This window comes from Sorex fumeus, unplaced genomic scaffold (genome assembly GCF_029834395.1).
Source record: "Sorex fumeus unplaced genomic scaffold, SorFum_2.1 ptg000063l, whole genome shotgun sequence".
Classification (NCBI taxonomy): Eukaryota; Metazoa; Chordata; class Mammalia; order Eulipotyphla; family Soricidae; genus Sorex; species Sorex fumeus.
Window position 1 is genome coordinate 13,901,289 of NW_026606120.1, and position 18,712 is coordinate 13,920,000.

Consider the following 18,712-nt stretch of genomic DNA (forward strand, 5'->3'; position numbering starts at 1 on the left):
GGCCCAAAATCCTAAAGGCTTGAGTGATAAAAATACATGGATTCAGTTTACTGTTTATAATCAGATCACGGTCGTGATCCTCCCGTTGTTCATCGATTTGCTCGAGCTGGCCCAGTAACGTTTCCATCATGAGACTTGTTACTGTGTTTGCCATATTGAATATGTCACGGGTAGCTTGCCAGGCTTTGCCGTGCGGGTGAGATACTCTTGGTAGCTTGCCGGGCTCTCCGAGAGGGGCGGAGGAATCAACTCAGGTCGGCCATGTTGGCCGCTTTCAAGGCAAACGCCCTACCCGCTGTGCTATCGCTCCAGCCCTATAATCAGATAATAGAAAAATTAAAGACATCTAACATTCGCACTTGTCTAAGTTTATACTAGTGTAATTCTATTTCTTGCCTAAATCTTTTAGTAGCGTGAAGAACATTATTTAGTGCAGTACACATGCTTCATGTACCCACATACACCCACATACCCACGTTTGTTATAGATATTTTCATAAAATTAAATAAGAACTCTTTGAAGAAGATTGATATTTGCAAACAAATGATTCATTTTTTTTTACTTGCAGGTATAAAGAAAGTTCTGCAAAAACACAGATTATCAGGGCATTGTCACATGATTAGATTTGAACTTGAATTTCAGATTCTGGAAATACAGGTAAAAAGAAATATGATGTGATAACAATGATTCTATGCTGTATAATTTAAAATTCCCCAGCTGAGCCTCTAGCAGTATGCAAAGAGGTACCATTTAAAAAAATTTTTGTAAGTAGAAAAACCCTGGCAAGCTTATGTGATTGTGTTGTTGCTTGGAACAGGCATGTTTTCATGTTTTTCCCCTGGACAAGTCCTGAGTACTTGAGAACAATTCTGAGTGCCTTCAATAGTCAGCCTATTATATATGCCAACCATCTGACATTTTTATAGATTGCTGCTTGTTTCCCTAGAAGTTAACAGCAAGCATTTGTTATTTCACCCATTTTCCATGAGTCAGGAATATCTGATCTTCTCAGTTTGGAATTGTTGCTCTGAACTTATGGTAACCATCTTGGATCCCAGTGATCTGAAAATCTTTAGGGGTATAGGTCTCTATTTTAGAGTAGTTCACAGTTCCAGGAAGTTGTATTGGACTGCTAAGGAACTGAGGAAGTTACTGGGCAAAATTTTCACATAGAATTAGGAAGTGGAAAGCATGGTAATATGCAGCCTTTGGGAGGTGGGAGCAGAACAAGGCATAGGCACTTAACAAGGCAGGATCCACGGGGCTGTAGTGATAGTACAGCAAGTAAGTGACTGTACCAGTGACTGATCCAGGTTCGATCCCTAGGACCCCACGTGGTACCCTGAACCCTGCCAGGAATAATTCTTGAACACAGAGCCAAGAGTAAGCCAGGAGCACAGCTAGGTGTAGCCTAAGAACCAAGAAAAATCCCCAACAAAAAACAAAGGCTCCAAACTGGCCCTTCTCCCTACTCTGACCAGACCCTGAGTTGCCACCCACGAAGGGCTCCTCTGCTCCCAAATGGCCATGATCACAGAGGCACACAAACCAATCTGGGAACCCAGCAGCTTCTGGCAGAAATCCCTCTGGATTTAATTACTAAAGTACCAGAAATCCAAAATCACATGGCTGCTGTCGCGGCTGTGTGACATCATATGCTCTTCATTATCAGCTATAGAAAACAAATTATCTAATGATGCCTTTTCAGCAGAACTGATAGTTGGGGGGAAGTTCCAAATAAAAATAGTGGATCTTCTGTTGAAAAATTGAATAATCAAAGTAAAGAGAGAGTAAAGTGAAAATCATCTGTTACACAGGCAGGGGGAAGGGTGGGATGGGGGTTATACTGGGGTTCTTGGTGGTGGAACATGTGCACTGGTGAAGGGATGGGTGTCTGATCATTGTATGACCAAGACTTAAACCTGAAAGCTTTGTAACTGTTCTCATGGTGACTCAATAGCACAGCGGGTAGGGCGTTCGCCTTACACGCGGCCAACATGGCCGACCCGAGTTCGATTCCTCCGCCCCTCTCGGAGAGCCCGGCAAGCTACTGAGAGTATTCGATATGCCAGACACAGTAACAACAACAAAAAAAATAATTAAAAAAAAAAGCTGCCCCCAAAAAACCCAGACAAACAAAGGCTCCAAGAAGGGTGATATCCTGGCATAATTTTGATAAATGGTAAATATCATTTATCACTTGATAAATGATAAGGATTATGTGCATTGATATCAGGAAACGATTTCAGTTGGTCTCACACCTGGGCCTGCGTCAGTCTGTGCTGAGAGCAACAGGGAAGGGGAACAGGTTCTGTTGGCCTCAGCCCACTGAAGTAGTGGACCAGTCATCATAGGAAAGTCCTTGACTATGCGGTGGGCAAGCAGCTTGCTTGCATTCATTACCATGTGCCAGGATTTATTGTTCTTTTGTGGCATCTGTGTTCTTAGCTATAGAAATTGGTCCAAGCTTGGTTTTTGGTGGATTTTTTGTTGTTGTTGTTTGTTTATTTTTTATTTTGGGGCTACACCCAGCATGGCCCTATGCTTATTCCTAGCCCTGTGCTCAGGTGTCACTCCTGGCCAGGCTCTGGGGACCATATCTGGTGCCAGAGATCAAACCCCAGTAGGCTGTGTACAAGGCAAATGCTCTACCCACCATGCTATCATTCTGGCCCGTTTGTTTGATTTTTAGTACAGGCAGGAGTCAATGCCAGACCATCAAGTTACTGTATCCTTACGTGTTCGGCAGCCACCCCCAAGTAGTTAAGAGTGGGTTAAGATACCTGAGCTATAGGCTTTGTGTCTCTTTTTTTTTTTTTTGTTATTATTTGAGGTCACACTCAACAATGCTCAGAAATTACTTCTGACTGAGTACTTGGGAATGTTTTCAGCAGTACTTGGGGGACCATGCAGTGTTCGGGATTTGACTCAGGGCTTCTGCATGCACAGCCTGCACTCTAGCCCCCTGAACCTCTTCCTGGTTCCTTCTCAGGGACTCTATTGTACACAATTCCAGTTACCGCTAGTGGTCTTGACAGTCTGAGAAGTGCTTAGCTCTTTTTATGTCCCTCATCTGATAATAGAGTCCAGTGTCTCTGCTTCCCATCTGTCTCTGATTATCCCCCAGCTCTGTCAAGGTGACCACAACTATCCGCAGTTGGCACTACAAAGGCCTGTTGAGGGCATGACAGGCGTGGTTGAGGTATGGCATGAGGGTGGTTCACAAGGCAGGGTTACCACAGTCAAAACAGAACATAGACTCAAATGAATTGGTTCCCTTTGGGATGGGCAGCCTATGCCAGTGACCCCAGGCTTCTCCACTAGAAATCCAATGGACATTGTTCCATTGCTTAGGGTTCTCTTGTCAGACTAATCCCATTTTCTTCTTTTGTGGTCACTGTGATCTTAAACTCAAGAGTGTTGGTACAACAATAAATTAATATAAGAAAGACTGTGTCCTAGCCTATAGCCATCACATTGGCAGAATCAACCCCCTGAGGTCTGTTTTCTTGAACTCAGACCTATCTTCACGGTCACTGTGGAAATTGCCCAGAAATTGCTCTGGGACATCCTACTTGACTTGATGTCCTGCGGATTTTTTCTGCTCTAGGTATTTATCTCTTTGGTAATTGCTCTGTGTGTAGAGCAGCTAGACTGGGGCAAAATTTGGTTCGCCCTCAGGTAACTCATCCACAAATTCAAGTGAAAAGAGAAATGGCATCTCTTAAAGTTGAGGGGACCAAGCCCTCAATTCCAAGATGGATTAAGCCCAAAGATTAGTAGACTTGCTGCTCAGCAAGGCTGTGACCTTAGAAATCAAATAGACTTGAATATTTCTATTGCATTTTATTCAAGTTACATGCTTTGTTCACCTTAAGTCTCTGAAAGAAAGCACACAGTAGTTTGACACCATTGTGAATCAGATCCAGGATAAAGTCACAGTATGGGGCCATGTTTTGTAATGTGATGTGTTTCTGATGAATGAACACTACCTGATCAGACACATTCCCGGTGGGAACTGACTTAGACCCTGCAGCTCCCGTAGGCTGAAGGAGATAATACAGAGAGGGTAAGGTGCTTGCCCCCCCCCCCCCCCCCCCACAGATGACCGTGATTCAATTCCCTGGCACAATTTCTGGTTCCCCTAAGCACTTCCAGGAGTGATTTCTGAATATATAGTCAGAATAGGATCTGAGCATGCTGAAAGTAGACTCTAGACTGACATGATTGCCACCCAATGCCTCTTCTGCAAACCACAGCACCCAAAAGGAGAGAACAAAAGGGAGTGCTCTGCCACAGATGCAAGATGGGATGGGGGTGTGGGAGGGATACTGGGATCCATGGTGGTGGAAAATGGGCACTGGTGGTGGGATGGGTACTCGATCATTGCATAACTGAAACCCAAGCACAAAAAACTTGTAAGTCTACAACGGTATCTCATGGTATTTCACTAATAAAAAAAAAAGAATAGGATCTGAGGACACTAATAAATAAATAATCTATTAATAAATATTAATTAATTAATTAATTGATTGAGCCATACGTAACAAAGAACTTGAAGGTGCTTTAAAGTATTAGAAGTTTTTTTCTCTACTCACGAACACAACTGTAGAATATGTTTTCAAAGCTTAGTTTAGTGGTTCATGCTCCTTTATCATATCATTTTCACTTCAGCATCAGGAATGAGGATAAGCAAATAAAGGATTCCTTTTCCTCTGAAGGACACTGCCTTATTTTCATTCTGTTAAACCAATAAATTAATATAAGAAAGACTGGAAGTTTGATCTTCATTATGAATGGCTGTGTAACCACTGAAAAATTGGAGTAAGAAAATGTACAGGTCCTGGAGCTATGGTAGAATGCATGGGACATTGCCTTGCATGCAGTAGGCCCATGTTTTTATTCTGGCACCCCATAGGGTTCCCTGAGCCCACCAGGAGTGATTTCTAAGTGTAGAGCCAGGATTAAGTCCAAAGCACCACGATGGGTGGCCCCCAAATAAAACAAAACTGAACAAAAAAAAAAAACCCAACCAAAAACAATGTAGAAATATTGATTTCTATCCCAGATGCTTGCTGGGGGAGTGTGGGTAGTGCATTGGAGAATAATGAAAGGAGAGGTTCTTTTTTTTAAAAAAATTTTATTAGTGAAACACCATGAGGTACAGTTGTAGACTTACAAGTACCCATCCCTCCACCAGTGCCCATTTTCCACCCCCACGGATCCCAGTACCCCTCTCTCCACCCCCTCCCCCCCCCCATCCCACCCTGCCTCTGTGGCAGGGCATTCCCTTTTGTTCAGGAGAGGTTCTTTGAAAGGGTTAGAAACACAGAGCCTGAGACATAGGATAGTGGATAAGGCACTTGGCTTGCCTGCAGTCAACCTTGCTTCCATCCCCAGCACTGCATATAATTCCCCAGCACCACCAGGGGTCCCTCCATCTCAGTCAGGGGTCCTGAATACCACTGTATTTCACCCTCACTCAATTTTTTTTTTAAAGAATGATATAGAACACAGTAGTCACTGAATCTCCCCAAAGAGATGTAGCACTGTAGCACTGTCCTCCCGTTGTTTATTGATTTGCTCGAGCGGGCACCAGTAATGTCTCACAAGTTATGAGACTTGTTGTTACTGTTTTTGGCATATTAAATACGTCACGGGGAGCTTGCCAGGCTTTGCCGGGTGGGCAAGACACTCTTGGTAGCTTGCCGGGCTCTCTGAGAGGGACGGAGGAATCGAACTTGGGTCGGCCGCGTGCAAGACAATCGCCCTACCCGCTGTGCTATTGCTCCAGCCTACACTTAATGTGATACCCAGAAAAAATGAACTATATTTGTATATCAGTATGTGTATATATACAGACCTTATACAGTTTGTTTATAAAAACATATGTACATATACACAGACCTTATACAGTATGTGTATATCACTGTACTAACATATATGTACATATATACATTAACAAAGTCCTACATTTTTAAACTAATGTATATGTGCTGTGTTTCCTACCTGAGCATACATTATGCATTCACACTTATTTTGGTATTATCTGAAACAATCTGTATGGATTCAGACAGTGGGAACTTGAATAATATAGGAAAAATTCAAAATGAATGATAAAACAAATATGACTAGTCTATAAAATAAACTCTTAATTAATTCATGGTTTGATGTAAAATAATACACTTCAGAATAGATTTCCAAAATTTGGTATTTGACTGGATAATATCTCCACCTGTTTTAATAAAAACACCTTTGTTTTAGTGATTATTAAAATAAAAGTAAGTAAAGTAAAGGCCCTCCCGTTGATCGTCGATTTGCTCGAGCGGGCCCAGTAACGTCTCCATTGGAGACTTTGTTGTTACTGTGTCTGGCATATCGAATACTCTCGGTAGCTTGCCGGGCTCTCCGAGAGGGGCGGAGGAATCGAACTCGGGTCGGCCATGTTGGCCGCTTGTAAGGCGGACGCCCTACCCGCTGTGCTATTGTCTTTTTATGAAGATATTAACTATCTTCACAAATCAGTAGATATTTTACTTATCACCAATCTAGGATCATGCCAATTCTAGATTTTTTGAATAACAAAAGTAACATATTTCATAATTAAAAATATCATTCCTATGAGGCAGTTGGACACAATGGAAGAAAAAGAACAGATACTTTGCAGTAGGCTAATATGAAGACAGAATGCTTCTTTGGGGGCTGGAAAGAGAGCACAGCAGATCGGAAAGAGAGCACTTGCCTTGCATGCTGCTGTCCCAGATTTGATCTCCTGCACCTCATATAGTCCCCCAAGTCCCAACAGGTGTGATCTCTGAGTACAGATCCAGTAGTAATCCCGGACAACTGCCTGGTGTGGCCCACACCCCCAACCCCCAAAAAAGTTGTCACTGGTACCACTGGTACTGTTTTTATATTGATTTTTTATATTAGAAATTAATATGGCAATTATATCTCAACTTTTTCTCAATTTAATTTTCTATATGTGGATTATTTTTTATTCAACCAGAAATGATTGTTTGATAAATGCTTATTTTATACTTCTATAATAAGACATATCTTTTAATTTCAATTATGTTTGAGTTCAAGCCAATCATATTAATGCTAATAATGTGAAAAAAACATTAAATTTGAACTTATATCATGAGGTTCGGTTTATTTATTGTTGTGAAATTTAAAATACAGATTAAAGAGATTTAAGTTTTGATTATTCACACTTCAAAATACATAGGTGTTTTTAAAGTGCTTGAGTTTATTTGCTTACTTTGCTACAGAAAGACCAAATTTTCTTTTCCTGACTATGATAGATCACTCACTTTCTTTCTGCCTGTTTGCAATTTTGTGACTCTAGAAGAATCCTAGAAAAGAGCCACTAGTCTGATAAAATGTGGAAGCAATTTCAGCTCTTAAAGTAAGAAATCTTTAGGGATGAGTTATATGTGGAATTCATAGGGTTTCTTGGGGGAATGAAAAGAAGAAACAACAATTTTATTTTACTTTGTTCCTTTGAATTCTGATACAGTATCATGAAAGTTTTTTAAAAGCTTGTGTCAATAGTAAATCTTCACATTCTGGGCCTCCTTGAATGAATATTCATTGATAAAATTATTGATAAGGTATACATTGATAAAGATAATAAGTTGCTAGGTCAAAAGAGATATATGTGTAAATTGGTATTTCAAAACTCTTCAAGAAAGCATTGACATTTTGTGTGTTTGAGCAGATTTTTAGAGTTGATTTCAAAATTTAAAAAGCAATGGTGAATTCATAGCAACCCTCCATATTCAAAAATTTCCACTAGAGGGAGATGTTTAGCTATCAGAATATTTAAAATAACCTAAATAATAAAACTCCTTTACTTATACAATGCTGTAATAAAGTCATAGGAATATGAGCGATAGGTTTGGGAACCCTGTCCGGTGCAGACAGAGGACAGAAATGAACAAAGTGAAGGAAATAGGAGAAGTTTATTGGGGTACGTACGTTCCCTGGCAAAATCCATGAACCTCTGAGGAGTCTGGGGTAGACCTGCACTCTGGAAGAGACTAAAGGGGCTTTTAAGTTGTCTTGGGCAGGAAAAAGGGAGAAAGGGACAAAGGCCAGTGGAACCAGTGTGCTTGGTCTGGCCTGTTAGCTGCAGGGAATGGATCTGAGGAAACATGGAATGCAACCTGGTAGCACCATGTGGGCCATAAGTCCTGTCTTCTTTGCTGGGGACAGGGTGATCCCTGATTCTGGAAATGTTGCTGTCTCATCAGCCAGTCATCATTTGGTCCCGGATGCAGTTTCGTTCAAGCATAAACTCACAATGAGTTTTGAACCAAAATGTTAATTATAGTCACCCAATAATTGGTAGAGTGGTTGATCCAAAAGTGACCTTATAGTCTATCCAGGTGAGTCTCATGAGAGATGCAGTGATCACCCATTTTTGGCGCAGCAATTGTCAATAGGAGATGGAACATACAATTCTATTCCCCAGGTTTACAGTTTGATGTTAGCACTGCTCACTGTTTTTGAGGCATTGAAAGAACTTAGGAATTAATATGTCAGTATAAACCATCCATACAGCACAATAAATCAGATAGATTGCAGTTTCTTTCTGGTTTTTGTTTTGGGGCCACACTGGATAGTGCTCGGGGCTTACTCCTGACTCTGTGTTCAGGGATGTCTCCTGGCCGGTCTCAGAGGACCATATGTAGTACCAGGATTGAACTGGGGCTTGTCATGAGCAAAACAAACGCCCCCTACCCACTATATTACCAATTTCCACCTGGTTGCCATTTCTTGGAAAGTGGTAGACTAAGTATGTTTTCTCCTAAAATGAAAAGAAATATGACTCAAAATGCAATTAATTGTTTTAGTGAAAAGGAATCTAATCACCAAGTAACCTGGTACACTAGTAGATATGAGACTTCCATCCTCCCCAGAATTCAGATTATGTGCTTTAAAAGGGGAAATATAGGATCTGAAACAGAACTTGAGGGCTGAAAGAAGAGTGCAAGGAACTGTAGAAAAGGGTAAAAATAAAACTATAAATGAGAGTGCCTAAGCACCACCCAGTGTGGGCCCCAAACCAAAAAAGGAGGGTGAAAGGAGGGGGCGGGGGGGAGAGAGAAAGAGAGAGGGAGAGAGAGACAGAGACAGAGACAGAGAGAGACTGACTTGCTAGGATAGATGAGATTTTTTTGGTGGGGGACTTTTTTTTGTCTTGGTAACACCCAGCAGTGCTCTGGGCTTATTCCTATTCCTCACTGGCCTCAGAGATCCCTATTCACAGGGCTTGGGGGACTACTTGGGTTCAGTTCTGCCCAAGGCAAACACCCTACTCACACTAGCCCCTGGGATAAATATGGATATTAAGTTATATTTTGTTAAAATGGTTTCCATAATGGATGTACCGACTTAGAATCAGATACATTGTCAGGTCTGAGTATATTTATTAGCATTGGTATTTTTAAATCCTGTTCATTTTGAAGTAAAAATCTCATCTCTTGTATTAATTTGTAGTTGTCTTCTAGTGATTTCAGACATTTTTTTCCCCACATAAATCCTCGTTTCTCTCTGTATTTTTTATTTTTAGTCCATGCCATTTGTCAGTTTTAGTTTTCAGATCTCATTGTCATGTGTGGTAATATATTTTCCTTAGTTTATTGCTTCTTTTTCTAAATAATGACAGGAATTATTTCTATTCTTTTTATTCTTTTTTTTGTAACTTTCCCCTGAATCATCAGTTGTTTTTATTTCCTCCCAATATTTTATGTTTTCAGTGTTTACATTTAAGTAAATGAATTTTTTGAAATTCACTTTGATCTTTGGTTTTTAGTAAGAATCTCATTTTATTATTTTAATAAATACTCAGTATTTTTAGTATCTTTCATTGGTTAGATTTTCCTATTATTAGTGGCATTTTACTTGGCATACTTAAAGTATTTTTATTTTTGTTTAAAAGTTTGCTCTGATGCATAAACTTTTTAAATTTCAGAATAAAGAGAATTCGTCTTCTGTTATTACTGACCTCAATATAATAGAACCCACCAACTATCCAGAATTAAGTGAATTTGTATCTAGGTAAGTTATTTTATAATTTTGTTTTGGGGGGATTATTTTCACTACAGTTTTAAGCTTTTTCTTTTCTTTTTAATTTTGTTTTTGCAGTGTTGGGGATTGAAGGCAAGGTATCATATAAGATTTCTATAAACAACTCATGACTTTAAATTGTAGACTATAGAACAAATGCATAAATTTCTGGAGTGTCACAGCTTCCCAAACTTGAGTCAGGAAGAAGTAGAAAACTTGAATATACATATATTGTTATCAGGGAGACTGAAGCTTCAAAAATCTCTTAAAATGCCTGAGTTTTTAAGGAAAGAAAAGAGATGGGTTTCCTGGTGAGTTTTTCTAAACTTTCAGAAAGATCTATTAATCATCCTCCTCAAGGGATCTTTCCTCCAATACTTTCTGTGAATCAAGATTACCTTGATATGAAAAGCTAACAGAGGCATTACTGAAAAATAAAATAAGACCAATACCCCTGATGAACATGGATGCAAAGAGCCTTAATAAAATCCTACAAATCAATACAGTAAGCATATCATGCACTATGATTAAGGGGGACTCTTCCCAGGGATGAAAGGACAGTTCAATATATGCAAAATATTGTAATATACCATATAAATGAAAGGACGGATCATTTCCAAGGATGCAAGGAAAGCCTTTAAGAAGATTCAGCACTGACTCATGATGCTAGGTCCATGATTGAAAGCCTGCCTCAGGTGCTGGCAGGAAAGGCAGTTGGGATAAAGAAGGAACCACTATGACAATGATAGTTAGAAATGATCACTCTGGATAAGAACTGCACACTGCAAATAGGTAAAGGCACAAACAGGATGACCCCTTAGTGTCTATATTGCAAGCCATAATATAATACCCAAAAGGAGGTGGGGGGGGAGAGAAAGAAAGAGAATGAGAGACAGAGGAGAGAAGAGAGGAGAGAGAACGTGCCTGCCATGGAGGCAGACTCGGGTGGTGACAGGACGGAAACTGGGGACATTGGTGGTGGGAAATGTACACTGGTAGAGAGATGGTTATTTGAACATCGTATGACTGAAACCTGATCATGAACAGCTTTGTAACTGCATCTCACAGGGATTCAATTTAAAAAAAAAAAGCCCTCAAAAAAAAAGGAATTGAAGGGACTTAATAGTGTAAAGATTATATATGCTAAACCCATATCTAACATAATCCTTAAAATTGGAGAAAACGGAAAGCCCTTCTGAGGTCAGGTACAAGGCAGTGATATCCACTTTCTCTGTCACCATTCAACATAATATTGAAAATCCTTTCCATAGCAATAGGTAAGAGAAATCAAAGTAATTCAGTAAAGAAGTCAAATTACAACTATTTTCAGATGACATGATAGTCTATGTAGAATGCTATAAAATCTCCACTGAGAAGTCCTAGAAACAAACATACAGTAAAGAGGCAGGGTACAAAATCAGTGCAGAGAAGTTTTTATCAGCATTGGTTCAATGATTAAACATAGTCATTGGTTCGATGATTGTACTAAAACTTCATATTCTCTCTTCCCTAGCAGTCTGTTTTGCTCAAAGTCCTATTTAGCCTTTTAATTATGTGGTTGGTCTATCTGGTGAACTGCTCTCCTCTGAGGTTATCCAGGACCACTGTGAATTGCCTCATTGGCATCATAAATACACTCTTGTCACGTGAAGTTGCAAGGGATTTTGAAGCTCTGTGCCCAAAATTTGGATAAAGACCATATGTGTTCTTTATTACCAGTCATCACAGAAGATTTCAGGCGGTATCAAAAGATGGGTAGGGTGGAAACATTTGAAAATGGGGAAGGAGGCATTCCAGATTGAGAAATTAACATTTGCAACTGCACAGGGGTGCTACACAAAAGTATAAGATTCAGTGTGTGGAAATATATTAATTATTTTGGGAAATATATTGCTCACACCCAGCAATGCTCAGGGGTTACTTCATGCTTTCCTCAAGGGTCACTTCTGGCCTGCTAGAGGGATCGTGAGGTTCTAGGGATTAAATTCACACTTGATTTTAGCCAAAAGGCTGAGAAGCGATGGGGAGTGTGAGAGGGGAGGGATTATATCAAGACTTCCTGCATGTAGAGAAACACTCATCCCCCTGAACTCTCTCTCTCTAGTCCTATCAAGTATATTTTGTAGCTTTGGGGATGGTTTTATGTAAAGCAAGTTTGGGGTTTGCGTTCAGATACTTATTAATCATGTTATCTTTCATTTCTGCAGTGTAGAAGAAAGGAGAGATCTTGTCTTATTTTTCCAGACCCTACACTTTTTTGTGGAGTGCTTTGAACACCGTATGCGCACGTTTAAACATTTCAAGGTAAAGTCTAGATTTAAAAATTTTAAACATATGAAAAATGAAGCTGGTGCTACTTTATTTAACATAGTAGTCTTCTCTTAAGGTTTTCAAACAATAGAAAATATATTCACTGGTTTCTAGAATTTGCAAGTCTTTTGAATATTTCAAATTCATAACACTGAATTATTTCCATTACATATTGTTTTGAAATCATTGCTTGGATCTTTATTTTAAGGCATGCATTTTGAAAAATTGATCTACTAAGAGTTCTTAATGTAAAATGTTAAGTGCTTTGAATATGATGAAAGCAGACTTATCAACAGGTTAATATTCATTGCCTGAACCAGATGTATTTTGAGTGTCTAATAAATATTGCAAGTTTTAATGCTGAATCCTGATTCATAATAAGGTAGTGCTCTGTGCACTTTTAATTTTAGTTTAGCTAAAATTGTTGGCTCTATATCCTACCTCTTTGGATGATATTAACTTGTTAAGCACAATTAGCCACACAAAAGCCTATTCTGAAAGAGTTAACATAAATTGTATCTCAAGGCTTAGGTTTCCTCAGAATTCTTAACTCTAGGTCAAGCCTGCTGTTTTTAAGACTGAATCTGATTTTCCCGTATGTTGCAATTGATGATGATGATAATGATGACGGAGGAGGAGAGGTGACAGAGACCTCAGCCATCACCATTATTCTCTTTCGTGCTAACATCTGTCAAGCATAGGATTTTCTTAAGAATGAAAAATGATAGTGCCCTGTATTGTGATTCCTTGAGTTCTCATGATTCTATTGTTTATTTGCAAGTGTTCTTGCACCAGAACAATACAAGATCTGTGCTTGAACTATTGATAAGTATTGATCGAGGAGTATGCTGGCAATGTGGTAATGAATCATCTCACTGTGCCATTTCTTTTATATTTGAGTGGGTTGTGAACCAGTGATTTGTACACGGGTACTTTTGTGAGAGATGTAGAAATGTAATTGCTACATTTTTCCAGCAGAGGATAGAGCTTCTATATCTCATCTATGCTTGTGCCAAGACTTCTCTTCCGGAAGAAACAGTGATATTGTTGTACAGTCTATCTCCAGAATTTTTTTTTTTTTGCCTTTTTGGGTCACACCTGGCGATGCTCAGAGGTTACTCCTGGCTCTGCACTCAGGAATTACTCCTGGCGATGTTCAGGGGACCATATGGGATGCTGGGAACTGAACCCGGACCCACTGCCACGTGCAAGGCAAACGCCCTACCCACTGTGCTACCGCTCTAGCCCCAACCTCCAGAACTTTTTTACTGCTTCAAACTAAAACTGTGTTCCCAAGAAACCCTAACTTGCCTTTCCCTCCTTCCCTCAGCTCCTGGAACCACTGTTTTATTTCCTTGAGCTCCACTGTTCAAGGAGCTTCATCTAGGTGGATTCATGCAATATTTGTTCTTTTTGAAATCTGTATCACTTACCATAATGCCTTCAGTCTTCATTCATGTTTTGGATACATTCTTCCATGTAGCCAAATTTTATTCCCTGTGACTAATATTTTCTTGATTTGTTTCTTGCCCTTTCAAGAAACACGTATTTCTTAATGTGTTTGCTTCTTTTTGTGTGTCCATTTATCTGTTGCTGCTTAAGTTGTTTCTATCCTTTGGCTCATCATTGAACCTTCTATGGACATTGGCATACAAATACCTGTTTGAGTTCCTGGTTGTTTTGTTATGGGGTCACACTTGGCATGCTCAAGGGTTACTCCTGGCTCTACACTGAGATGTCACTCTGGGCAGGGCTCAGGAGTTCAAATCCGGGTCGGCTGCATGCAAGACAAATACCTACCAACTGTACTTTAGCTCAGGCCTGTAAGTTTCAGTTTTTAGCTCTTTTATCTGTATACATGTAAGTTGATTTGCTGAATTTTTGTGGTAATTTTCTATTTTGAAAAACTGCATATTCTTTTTAATAATGGCTATACCTTTCTGTATTCGAATCTCTTCACATTCTTTCTAATATTTGATGTTTTCAGGTTTTTTTGTTTTATTTTATTGGTAATAACCTAATGGGTGTGCAGTGCTATTCTTATGATGATTTTGATTTCCTAATCATTAGTGATGTTGAACATCTTTCCATTTTTCTACTGGCTACTTATATATCTTCTTTGATGATAGTCTTTGGCCAATGCTTAAATCAGTTGGTGTTATCATTGTCGAAATTCTTGATCAATTTTAGATATTAATCCCTGAACAAAGTAAATGATGATCCAATATTTTTATTCATTCCCTAGATTGCCTTTTCATTCTCTTGATTCTGTTCTTTGATGTACAGATTTTTAAAAAATTTTTTTATAGAGGACAGTGTTCAGGAACTTGAAGGTCATTGCCAGCCAGATTCATGAGGAAGTGTGGGCCTGATGACTTTGACTCAGCCAAAACAGTGCTTAGGGCCTTCCTGCCCTACCAAGTGCCCTATCTTCTGCACTATTTCTCCTCTCTCCTGCCTTATAGCTTGATAGCACAGCGGGTAGGGCGTTCGCCTTACACGCAGCCAACATGGCCGACCCGAGTTCGATTCCTCCGTCTCCCTCTCGGAGAGCCCGGCAAGCTACCGAGATTCGATATGCCAGACACAGTAACAACAAAGTCTCCAATGGAGACGTTACTGGGCCCGCTCGAGCAAATTGACGATCAACGGGAGGGCCTTTACCTTTACCTTTTACCTTAAGTTTGCATGCTTGATTTAGTTTAAATCATCATTATTATTATTATTGGGCTGGAGCGATAGCACAGCGATAGGGTGTTTGCCTTGCACGTAGCCAACATGGCCGACTCGAGTTCGATTCCTCCACCCCTCTCGGAGAGCCCTGTAAGCTACGCAGGATATCTCGCCCTCACGGCAAAGCCTGGAAAGCTACCTGTGACGTATTCGATATGCCAAACACAGTAACAAGAAGTCTCAAAAAATGGAGACGTTACTGGGTCCGCTCGAGCAAAATCGATGAACAACGGGAGGACAGTGACAGTGATGATGATGATGATGATGATGATGATGATGATGATTTTGGCACCATACTAGCTGTTTTCAGAGCTTATTCCTGGCTTTGCATTCAGGGATAATCCTTGGTGGTGCTTGGGTGACCATTTATGGTATCGGGGATCGAACCCAGGTTTGCATAGAAGGCAAGCCCCCTACCTATTATACTATCTGTCCAGCCCCTACTTTTAGATAATTTTTGAATAATTGAAAGACAAGAGTTCAAGTTCAGTTTTTGGGTGTGTGGAGTCCAGTTTTCCCAGCATTGTTTGTCAAATAGGCCGTCCTTTCCTTGAGTGATTTTTGGCACTTTTACCAAAGAATCTGACCATGTATGCAAAGGTTTTTTTCTAGTTTCGCTGTTCTATTGATGTGTATGTCTTACCTGATGCCATTTCCACACCTTTAGTTACTGTAATCTTATTGTAAGTTTTGAAATGAGAAAGTGTGAGCACCATAATTTTATTCTTTTCAAATTTTTTGGTATTTGGAACCTTTTTAGATCTCATACAATTTTAATATGGAAGTTTTTCTATTTCTTTAAAAATGATATTGATAGGAATTATGTTTTATGTATTGCTTAGGTTAGTATTGTCATCTTAACTTCAGTGCTTTTTCTCTCTAATTTCTCTAAACTATTAGCTTTCAAATTTTCTTCTTTTTTTCTTTAGTGAAGCAAGGTAGGGTTTTTTGTTTGTTTGTTTGTTTGTTTGTTTATTGAAAGGTATTGAGAAAAATTGAGAGAGGAGGGAAAAAGGAGAAATATGTTCAAGAGAGAAAACAGGCAGCAAAGAAACAGAGAGACCAGCCAAGTGTGATATGTGTCAAGGGAGAACACAGGCTTGATGAGCAAGCCCAAATTTTTTTAAAGTTTGAGCTTCTCTTTAATTATGTAGGGAATACAGGCACATCTTAGTCTTTTGAACCTGAAAACATGAGAGAAATCTCCTTGGCTACTTTGCTTGCATTCAGCAGTTTTATCGAGTTAATTTTTCCAGAAAAAATTATACTCTGTTCCATTGATTTATTCAAGATTATGGTAAAGATTCTATATTACCATTTAATCCATTGGATTTTATTTTGTACCATTCATTATATATTTAATTCACATGTGCTCACTAAGGAGTTTGGATGTTATTGACACACTCAGTAAACTTCCACTTACAGAGAAACAAGGCATACACACAAAATCATGAGAAAACTATGTAACCATGCTGATTGTTACTTATCAAAATAAAGCAAATGAATGATTTCATAAGTGTTGAAAGGAAATTATTATGGCCTTCAGATAACACTGGTGTTTTAAGGAAAGAAGTTTTATTGTGAGGTCAACTTTGACATAGGGGACAAAATTTAAAAAACAGGAAGTCATTCTCAGTAGGGGACAAAATAAGTGGATGTTTAAACTTTGATAAATATTTGTTCTGGGAACAGTGCATAAAAACCAACTTGATTCAAACCAATTAATTTCAATTTATTGTGGAAATAGTGTCTATAATTTTTTTTTCTTTTTTGGGTTAGGATCTCAGGAATTACCTCCTGGTGGTGCTTGGGCCCCCATATGGAATACCAGGGATTGAATTCAGTTTGGCTGTATGCAAGGCCGAACACCATACCTACTGTACTATCGCTCCAGTCCCAGTATATGTAATTTTTTTTCAGTATGTAATTTTTATTGACACAGTTCAGCCTCTGGCTTCTAGAGCACTGATAATTTTGTATATAACCCTAAAGCAATGTAGAGATTGACTTTTTAGCGGGGTTTGAGCAAGAGGAAAGTTAGGAATTTTTTGTTTTGTTTTGGGGTTATACCCAGCAGTGCTCAGGACTTAGTCCTGGCTCTGCACTCAGGTATCACTCCTGGCGGTGCTCGGGGAACCATATGGGATGCCAAAGATCAAACCTAGTTTGGCCTTATACAAGGGAAGCACTCTACCTGCAGTACAGTCTCTCTGGTCCAATTTTAGAAAATTTTATCTGGAAGCATTGTGTGATCGCTTTTATATTGAATATGAATTCTCACCATTGAGTATATGTAATTTTATAGTATGTTTTCATTAATATGGATGTGTTTTTATTTTTTATTTTTTATGTAGGAGTACTGCTATTTATTCAGCCACTGATTAGGCTGATTGAATTGTGCATGAACTCCACTGGATGTGTTTATAAAGGTATAGGAATGTGGTGCACAGTACATCACAAAATTCACCTTGTTTTCATGTCTTATATGTTGACACATTTATTGAGGAGATTTCTCATTTCTCTACTGTGAAAGAAAAATATTTGTGATTTTTTATATATTATATTTGAAAGACTTTACAATAGAGAAACTTATGGCTGTTTTTGTGGAAATGAAAATGAATTTTCATTTTTTTTGTATAAGCTAATGATTTCAATCTGTTTGGCTTCTTAAAATGTTTTATGATAGACTTAGAATGTTAATATTTAGAGACAAGAAAGCTTTGGCCTATTTTAATAAAGCTTTTAATTGTGTGTCTGCAAAGCAGATTAACATTTTTTTAGCTCTAAGAAAGTACAACTAAACTTTATTTAGGGCATTCTGCATTAATATGATTCTATGTCATATTTCTCAGGCTAAGTAAAGTATAATAGTTGCCTTAATAGAAATAAATCAAAGTTCTTAGTTCATAATAATATATGAATCATAATAAAAAATGGGATTTTACTGGAAATGTTTAACTTTTCAAAGTTTTTAGAATGTCTGCTTTAATGCTTTAGGGATTCAGTAAATGCCAGAAAACACAAACAGTTGAAACTTTCTTGGACTTCCTTCATTTCATTAGTAATGGAAATAATGCTTCTTAAATTTGGGTATTTTTATAAAAACGTACCTTTTACTGACTCTCTAGTATCAACTACAAGGATTTTGTAATGGTGTTTAAATGCTTTTCATATTACTTTGACTCGAACTTACAAATTCAGTCTTACTTTTTTTTTTTACATCACTTGCTTAAAACTTAAAATTCACATTAATGTTAAGAAATATCTATGCTTTACAACAAAACGGGAGACTAACACTCAGGAGTGGCTGAGATTAGTACCAGGAATTTTGCTCCATGACTTGGAGGCCAGCCACACGTGCTAGGGGAAAAAGAAGCTCAGATAGAGAAGAGAGCACCGAATAAAGGGTGTTGGGAGGATCCTCCCAGGGTGGGAGAAGCATGCTGATAGTAGACGATAGACCAAACATGATTGCCACTCAATGCCTCTCTTGCAAAACGAGGACCCAAAAGAAGAGAGAGAGAACAAGGGGGAATGCCCTGCCACAGAGGCAAGGTGGGATGGGGGGAATGGGGGGTGGGAGGGATACTGG

General features: G+C 38.9%; 1 protein-coding gene across 1 annotated transcript in view; it reads left to right on the forward strand.

The window, feature by feature from the left end:
- CENPP (centromere protein P) overlaps positions 1 to 18,712 on the forward strand; it is a 218,123-nt gene that overhangs the window by 15,611 nt on the left and 183,800 nt on the right. Inside the window, exons 3-5 of the mRNA XM_056128105.1 lie at positions 569 to 657; positions 9,983 to 10,068; positions 12,285 to 12,381. Coding sequence (XP_055984080.1) covers positions 569 to 657; positions 9,983 to 10,068; positions 12,285 to 12,381 — 272 coding nt within the window. The remainder of the gene's footprint in view (positions 1 to 568; positions 658 to 9,982; positions 10,069 to 12,284; positions 12,382 to 18,712) is intronic.